This window comes from Dermochelys coriacea, chromosome 8, assembly GCF_009764565.3.
Source record: "Dermochelys coriacea isolate rDerCor1 chromosome 8, rDerCor1.pri.v4, whole genome shotgun sequence".
Classification (NCBI taxonomy): Eukaryota; Metazoa; Chordata; order Testudines; family Dermochelyidae; genus Dermochelys; species Dermochelys coriacea.
In genome coordinates this window covers 98,432,146-98,441,484 of record NC_050075.1, presented here as the reverse complement: position 1 = coordinate 98,441,484, position 9,339 = coordinate 98,432,146, and the positions used below count along the sequence as shown (strand labels likewise).

At 41.6% G+C, this 9,339-nt stretch overlaps 1 protein-coding gene across 4 annotated transcripts in view; it reads right to left on the bottom strand.

The window, feature by feature from the left end:
* Positions 1-7,278: 7,278 nt before the first annotated feature.
* The window catches only part of RAB3B (RAB3B, member RAS oncogene family), a 126,456-nt gene continuing 124,395 nt past the window's right edge, over positions 7,279-9,339 (bottom strand). For all 4 annotated transcript variants that reach the window (XM_038414969.2, XM_043490853.1, XM_038414970.2 and 1 more), the window contains one exon: positions 7,279-7,637. In XM_038414969.2, the coding sequence (XP_038270897.1) occupies positions 7,450-7,637 (188 nt within the window). In that variant the 3' untranslated portion in view covers positions 7,279-7,449. The remainder of the gene's footprint in view (positions 7,638-9,339) is intronic.

Sequence of the window (9,339 nt, the reverse complement as noted above, 5' to 3'; positions counted from 1 at the left end):
ATAGTAGCAAGATAAGAAATCTTCAAGGAACCAAATGCAACAGTGGAGTAATCTAAATCTATATTCAAGGGTAATTTTACTATGCTTTTATTTATGTACAGCCAAAAGAGTGTTAGGTGCTTTCCAGATCAGTATTATTTTCAGAAGTGACTCAGGAGCCAAAAACTCATTGAAAGTCAGTGGGACTTAAACTTAGGCTCCTAGTCACTCAGCTGCTTTTGAACATTTTATCCAACATTTTTTCCCTGAAGAGTTTACTCTCCAGATGGTCATCACACACTGTTTATATGTCCCTGATGTGTGTGTGTGTTCTATTGGTCTCACTCAGGGCAGATCGTCCTGCAATATTTTTTTCTCTTGTTTTGGTGGGGTATTTCTTTTACATTTTTTGAAAGGATTGTTCTGAAACATTGGGAATAGGCCACGTCGACCCTGATTGAATTGACCTCATTAGCACTGATTTCCCACCCACTTGGTAAGGCAACTCCCACTTTTCATGTGCTGTATATTTATACCTGCTCCTGTATTTTCCATTCCATGCATCTGATGAAGTGGGTTCTAGCCCACAAAAGCTTATGCCCAAATTAATTTGTTAGTCTCTAAGGTGCCACAAGGACTCCTCATTGCTTTTATTCTCCAGTCAGTTACTATTTTCAGAGGAAGTTGCCCCAGCTGCACAGGTCCATGCAGACTTTATAAAATCCACAGCGATGAGCAAAAAAGGTCGGGGAGCAAAACTAAGAGGTCAGAGGATTACACAAACGAGGGGGATCCTTCCGTGGGATGTTTGGGGGCAGGGGAGAAACAGAGAAAGTGTCACCTTTCAGAAGTTTTTCAACACAATATTTTTCTGCCTTATTCAGCCACCAGATGGACCCCAAAGCACATGTTACCTGGAGCTCATTCTCTCCATGGGATATACAGCTTTTCATTTAGGAATCTGCATTCAGTGCGGCAAGTATTCCATAACTACCAAATCTATTGAGCACCTTGAGGTAATTCTCCTTCCTCCTCAGTTTTCAGTAGAGTTGGTCTGGAAAAAGATCACACTCCCTCATCCCTAAACTTGGTATCTACTTCTAGGGATCTACTAGTTTGCACTAAGGCTAGTCAGGCATGAACAAGAGCATGTCCTTAAAAGCGAGGATCCCTGCTATGTGCAGGGACTGCAATTCAGAGCTCCCCTGCCCCTGGAAGCATGGGCTGCTGACCGGGGAAATGGCTTGAGAGCCTTGGAAGCAGGGTGGTACTTTCTCTCTCTCTCTCTCTCTCTCTCTCTCTTTCTGGCTTCCCAAAAACCTAGAACTCTTGCTTTTTGTAGGTGATGAAAGAATATTGACTTTTTGTTTGGACTACTTTAACCCTCCTGTAATGGGGCAGAGCATAGGTGCTGGCTTTTTTGTTTGCCAGCCTCAGGTCCTGCCCCTACTCCACCTCTACCCCTTCCTGCCTCTGCTCCACCCCTACCCTGCCTCTTCCCTCCCCTGAGTGCACCCCGTCCCCACTCTTCTCCCCCCTCCCAGCACCTCCTGCATGCCGTGGAACAGCTGATGGCAGCAGGCGGGAGGCGCTGGGAGGGAGCGGGAGGAACTGATCAGCAGGGCTGCTGTTGGGCAGGAGGTGCTGGGGGCTGGGGGGCAGCTGGTTGCCAGTGGGTGCTAAGCACCCGCTAATTTTTTGTGGTGGGTGCTCCAGCCTTGCAGCACTCACGGAGTTGGCGCCTATGGGGTAGAGGCCCTGAACAGCACAGCCAGAAGGTCATGCCCTAGACTCTTTGACAAGAGCAGTGCCCCTCCTCTCGCCAAGGGGATGCTAAAGAGATATAACCTACTATGGGGAGAGAGGGTGATTCAACCTCTGTGCCGATGCAATTCATGGCCTCTCTTTCTTTCAATACTGCCACCTTGGGCAACTGAGGAGGTGGACACTTGTCCAGTGAATGCTGGTGTGAGATCATCAGGTGCCTTCATACTGGCCAATGAATAGCTGCCAACAGCAACAATTGTACTGACCTTTACTGGAAAGTAGGTCTCAGCATGACACGCTACAGTGGTGGCTGGTGCCCAGATTAACTGAGGAGGCTGAATGTCACAAGCTGCCTCCTCCCATTCAGGTGGGTCATAATTCCAAAGTGGAAAAATGAGGACCCTACTAGGAGGAGGAGGATAAAGAAAGTTGGTGGGCAAACAGGAAAGAAAGAGGCATCTCTTCCCTCTGCCTCCCAATCTTTTCCAGGAAAATGACACTTCACTGCAAAGGGTAGGATGGGAGAAGACAGTATTTTCCCCTCTAAATCTGTCACTGTGCTCTACTAGCCTCTCTCCCTGCTATCTAGCTTTCCCCTCCCATCTCCCACCAACCCCACCACACACACCACCAGGTCACCCACATCTTCAGTCACCAGTTGATTCCATTCTTCCCTGCATTCAGCCTATTCCCTGTCTCACCTCAGAACCCCTCAAATTTCCTCATCTCCTTCCAGTCCAACCCTCACCAGTTCAGAAATGCATCTCCTGTCCCCCCACCCCAGCCCTCCTCAGTATGAGAGACCCTCTTCTTCCTTTAATTTCACAGCTGAGAACCACCACCCTCAGCTCTGAACCCTTTCCATCAAGTTATTTTTTGTTACTAGTTAAATAAGTTATCCTAAAACCTGCCTATCACCACTGAAATGTTATACCTGCTACCCTGCTAATGCTTGCTTTAGCATTCAGCGTACAGCAACTCCTTCCCCACAGTGGTTCCTAATGATAACTGCGGCCCAAGGAACACTATCTGGCAGAAAAGGCATAAGCAGCTCAGTTTAATTCCAAAAGATTCAGAAAAAGACCTCTTCTTCCCCCATAGATGACTCCATCCTTAATATTTGTTGAGATAAGTAATGTAGCTCGCACTCAAGCAATCTCTGGCCATGTTCAGAGACTAAATAATGTCTTTTTATTTTGTCAGCTTCATAAATATAGATACAATATGTACACTCCTAGCGCTGCACAAATTGCATGTTCACCACCTGATTAGAAATACCCCACAAAAGAGAGCATTTATTTTAGAGAGACAACTTTTGAGAGCAAGAATTAACAGTATCCAAACACACACTATAGCTTTGATTCACTAGCACAATAGATATAGAAGCTACATTAAGTCTAGTTGGTTTTCCATGCCAGAAAATTACTAACCTTTGTATTAAAAGCATTTGAGGTATGACAGAAGGACACATTTTCAAAGGCAGCCTGAGGCCCTAATCCTGCTAGTTATAGTGCAGTGGACAGATCCCTGCATGGCACCCCACCAATTTCAGTGGGGTCTCACACAGATGCCGTGCTCACTTGCACAGAATAACTTGCACAACTCCGGCCTAAATTTGCAATTTTGTGTGCAAAAAAAATAGGCTAATTTGACATCACTGATTTGTATGTACAAATGCCATTTGTACTCTCACATTTGAGTCTGTGTGCATAACACTTAGTTATGCACACAGTCCTGCCATGAGTGCAGGGGCCTGGACTAGACGACCTTTCATTGTCCCTTCAAGTCCTATGATCCTATGATAAATAATTATATGAGCAAATAGACATGTGGCCTAGAAAGTTTGAGAGATCTGTGAAAGTAGCCTCCCACATGTTTGTGTATATATACACGCTACAAATCTGGCTACTATATATATATATCCACACAGAATTGTACTCATATAGATATTTTGTATACAATAGCCTTAGTCTCAGAAATGTTGGATGTTTAAAGGCATGCTATATCTAAACAGTAAAAATTGCATCCCAGAAAGAAGCAGACCATGGGATGTTGATATTTCAGTTTTTCAGGATCTCAGTCATCTGTTGTTCACTGTCGCCATTTTTATGCCTTCATTATTTTTATGAATTCCTTCTTCTCTGAAGTTTTTTTACTTTGTATTTAAGTCTGAAACTAGAAGAAATAATGTCATCCTAAGTGCAGCCTTCTAGCACAATTTTTTTAAAAAGTCAAGAACAATGTGAAAACAAGAAATACATGTAACACATTAACCAGGCTGGGGATTGTAACTGTGGTGTTATACACATTACAGGCCCTTCTTCTGGTGGATTTTTCCATTTAATTTTAGGGTTGCATACAACTTGATATCTATCCCTCCACAGAGTTTGTTCTGTCAGCTGACCAAGTTGAAAGGAGAAGTTCTCCTTTGCAAGGCAGAACAGCTAGGCTGATCAAGGTTAATAGGAGGAACATCTTAGCTTTTAAGATCCATGTTGATCATTTTAGCTGAGCTGTATGCATGCTGTTGTTTGCAGATCTGGTCACCTCATCTCAAAAAAGATATATTGGAATTGGAAAAGGTACAGGAAAGGGCAACAAAAATGATTAGGGGTAGAGAACAGCTTCCATATGAGGAAAGGTTAATAAGACTGGGACTTTTCAGCTTGGAAAAGAGACGACTAATTGGGAATTTGATAGAGGTCTATAAAATTATGAATGGTGTGGCAAAAATAAATAAGGAAGTATTATTTACTCCCCCTCATTATACAAGAACTAGGGGGTCACCAGATGAAATAAATAGGCAGCTGGTTTAAAACAAACGGAAGTATTTTTTCACACAGCACGCAGTCAATCTGTGGAACTCTTTGCCAGAGGATGTTGTGAAGGCCAAGACTCTAACAGGGTTTAAATAAAACCTAGGTAAGTTCATGGAAGATAGGTCCATCAATGGCTGTTAGCCAAGATGGGCAGGGATGCAAAACCATACTCTGAAGTGTCCTTAGCCTCTGTTTGCCAGAAGCTGGGAATGGGTGACACGGGATGGATCACTTGATGACCTATTCTGTTAATTCCCTCTGAAGCACCTGGCATTGGCCACTGTCAGAAGACAGAATACTGGGCTAGATGGACCATTGGTCTGACCGAGTATGGATGTTCTTATATATGTGTCTGATGGTTAAATAGACTTGTCATTCCATAAACCCATATATGTGCATATGTCAGCCTTTGGTGTTTCTCCTCCATGTTTCTAACATTATCTAATCAACCACTGTAGAATTAGAACCATTCTGATAATGTTAATAGTCACAAGAGTGCTGGTTCCTGTTCCCATTGCAACCAAACTCCTACTGACTTCAGTGGGAGCAGGATTGGGCCTTTAATTACCTAGAAAACATATATTTAAGTTTTAAGAAAGTGTCTCTAGAAGTCTTAGTTAGAAGCTCTTGCTAGGAAAAATTGGAGATGGTCCCAAACCAAAAACTACCATGCTGATTTCCAATGGAAATCAATGCATTAGATATTGCTGGCTGCAGTAACTCCTTCCAGTGCATGAAGCAACTCAAAGGGTACAGGGAAGGATTGTACAGGCATGAAAGTGGGATCCAATAGCAGCATGACTCCAAATGAATCCATTTTGATAGAGGACTTTGAAAGCCATGCAAAAGGAATGATCATTTTTTGGGATAAACTGGACTTTGCACAGTTTTCTTCTGACTTCTAAGAGTGTCATGCCCTCTTTCTTTTAAGCCGGAATTCAAGCACCTCCTCACGAGGGGTAGGTATGTCAGAAGCTCTGTGAGATTTGCCTTGGGCTTAAACTCTAGTTTTGCGTGCATGGGTTATCCTTCCCCAGGTTTCCTTGCTGGAGGGTTGGTTGTATTATATAAAGCACTGTACTATTTGTCCCTTTGAGGTTTCCTTATAAATCTATATTTAATTCATTTAATTATCATGCTGAAGAAAAGTAATTATTCTGATAATAAAACAAAATTAGTTATTCTTTCCCTTTAATAACCAAAGCCCCCACAAATATATCATGGGAATTAATCTTGACTACAAGCTCAGGACTTCTTGCAGGTAGATTTCACTACTTAGCTTGTAAGCTCTTTGGGGCAGGAACCTCCTTTTTGTTCTGTATCTGTACAGCTTTGTACAAGCACAATGAGGTTGTGGTCCATGACTGGGGCTTCTAGGTGCTATGGCAATATAAATAATAAATAAAAGTAGATATAGCAGCTGTTCTAGTAGATCACTTAGTTTAAGAGCAACAAGACAAACTGGTTACAAACACTCACATGTTGGCTACCAATAATGTGGTCTGAGATATTGGCATTCAAGATTAAATGTAAAAAGAAAAGGAGTACTTGTGGCACCTTAGAGACTAACAAATTTATTAGAGCATAAGCTTTCGTGAGCTACAGCTCACTTCATCGGATGCATTTGGTGGAAAAAACAGAGGGGAGATTGATATACACACACAGAGAACATGAAACAATGGGTTTATCATACACACTGTAAGGAGAGTGATCAAAGTGATCACTCTCCTTACAGTGTGTATGATAAACCCATTGTTTCATGTTCTCTGTGTGTGTGTATATAAATCTCCCCTCTGTTTTTTCCACCAAATGCATCCGATGAAGTGAGCTGTAGCTCACGAAAGCTTATGCTCTAATAAATTTGTTAGTCTCTAAGGTGCCACAAGTACTCCTTTTCTTTTTGCGAATACAGACTAACACGGCTGCTACTCTGAAAGGTTAAATGTGCTACACTTGGCCCTGCATGAGCCCAGAATTAGGGAAGTGCTTTCTGCTTCGGCTCTGATTCTTATGCTAAACCTCTGAAGAGGCATGACACAAAATTCAACTCCCACTCTCTTGATTTTCTTGGTGGCCCCAGTGTATCAAATAGAAATGGATCCGTCTTGCTACCCAGTCCCGCTGCATCAAACAAAACAGCAGAGTTTTACAACAAAGAGCATGGCCATCTCCTACCCAAAGTCTTGAGATATTCTGGGTTTTTGGGATGTAAAGACAGGATTTACTTTCCTGTTTTGTGAGGGGAGTCTGGGTTTCTTCTTTTCTGTTTTTAAAATCTTTTCCTTTGTGATTTTTTTTATGTTCGGTGCTCTTTATCAGTGGTTGAGCTGCATATTGGTATAGAGCTCTCTCCCCAGCAAAAGGGCCTATAACAACAAAGCAACATTTTCTGTGGGAATAATCTAAACATATATTTATAGTATTACAAAATTCTTACACTTCAGTGTAATTCACCCATTAACACTAGGTGCACTTACAATATATATTTAGGTTTTTTGTTTGTTTTACAATATTAAAAATTCATAGGAAGGAGAGATAGAATCTCTGAGTTGGAAGGGACCTCAGGAGATCATCTAGTCCAACCCCCTGCTCAAAGCAGGACCAATCCCCAATTTTTTTTCCTCAGATCCCTAAATGGCCCCCTCAAGGATTGAACTCACAACCCTGGGTTTAGCAGGCCAATGCTCAAACCACTGAGCTATCCCTCCCCCATTTAGGTGTATTAAATGTATTTAACATTAAACTTTCCAGGACATTTAACAGCCACATCCATTTCCACTATAACAGAAACTTCAGCCTTTAGATGATATGGTAATACAGTATCACATGTGAAAAGATAGAGTGTGTTCAGGGAAGGGAAGAGAGAGATTTCACAGAGATTAAACTAGCAGGAACAGTTCTGCTGCAAAGAGGGTGGGTTGTCTGTGAGTCGCATGTTCTTCCCAGAACTGCCTCTGGATGGGTCAGACTCTATACTTTCTGACATCTTTTCACAGATTATATCCACTAGGCGCTCAAAGACCTGTCTCACATTGATGTTCTCTTTGGCACTGGCGTCAAAATAATCAAAACCTGTGAAGGAAGCAAAAAATAAATTTAAAAAAAAAATCAATAAGTCTGATTATATAAAGAATGCTTGAAGTAAGTGTAATGATCTGTTTAAAACACCAGCAACTTGTTTTGTATTCATTTGATAGCCAAGAAATACTTCAGAAATACAGGACATCCAAGCAGATTGAAGCTGTCCTGGCTCAGCTGAGTGAGTCTAAGGGGCAAGGCCACCCTTAATACTACCATGGCAAGGAGCATTCTAAGCAGTGCTGATGAGTAGGCCCTTAAAGCACTGCTCCCTTCTGATCAGAGAACAGGAAGGTTGGAATTATTTAATGTTACTGATGATTCCAGGGTTGCTTTTTTTTTTTCTCTAGCATGCCGTTGGCATCCTGCACCCATGAAGCAGTCAGCCATGACACCACTCAGGTCAACCTTCCTGTCCACTCAGAACAAATCGAGGAGCTTAGCCCTCCTTAACTACAAATTTGAATTCTTGCATGAGACTTCAGCCCAGTGCCTCAGCCATGAGCAGAATATCAATGCACTGAACCCACACTGTCATCTCATACAATTCTTTATCTTCCCATTCCCAGAAGTCTAGGAGACTAATCGTTATTTACAAGAATTATGTTGTTACTTCTGTTCTTCCTGCTATTATATTGCCTACAGCAAGAAGTCAAACTACCATATAAATAATCTGCTTTGCAATAAATTACAATCCATGGCAATTTGTGTCATGAACTTTTGTAGCACATCAGCTCTCATGTCCCATTACTAAACCAAGGAAAAGAAAAGCCCATTTAACTGACTAGTTTGCCTTCATTTTGTGACTACAAGTCTTATTGTTTCAATCTGTAAAATAACAAGCAAGTTTCTAAACACTTTTATCACTTCAGAATCATTTTTTGAAAAGGTTCCTCAATTTTAACAGAATAAAATAACTAGCAATGCCAATACCTACACTAAGCCATTAGCTGTAACTATGCAACTTGAATCATTAGACTGGTAGTTCTCAAATTTGTGTACTGGTGACCCCTTTCACATAGCAAGCCTCTGTGTGCGATCCCCCTTATAAATTAAAAACACTTTTAAACATATTTAATACCATTATAAATGCTGGAGGCAAAGCAAGGTTTGGGGTGGAGGCTGACAGCTTCCAACCGCCCTATGTAATAACCTCGTGAACCCCTGATGGGCCCCAACCCTCCAGTTTGAGAACTCCTGCGTTAGACAATTTGAAGAGGTCAACTTTTAAAATTGGTTCTTAGTGACAGTAATATAATAACCTATCAACAAAAAACAAGATACTCCAGATAAATAAACCTCTGCCATTGAGAATACCTCGGCTTGTTTAACTTATAGTCACTGGGGGGCTGATTCCTGAAAGGCACAGAACACGGAAGACAAAGGGGACAAAGGTAATTTTAAGCCATCTTCATGGACTGTCCTGCAGCCTAGAATCCTCATAGTGTAGTAGGAGGATTTTATGTTTGTATTTTGTATAATTTAAAATGAAGGATAAAGAATAATAATGTAGCATGTATTAAATGTATTGGTGTATGATTTGACCATATCCTGCCAGCCAATCTTTCTGAAAGCAGAAAGGAATGGCCTAATGGGCCATGGTAAAGATGCATCAGCCAGAATCTGTATCTGAGCTGATTTCAAGGCAGTAACAGATCTTTTAGGGTCACCACTTTGTTGTAGGTTTAATATTTTA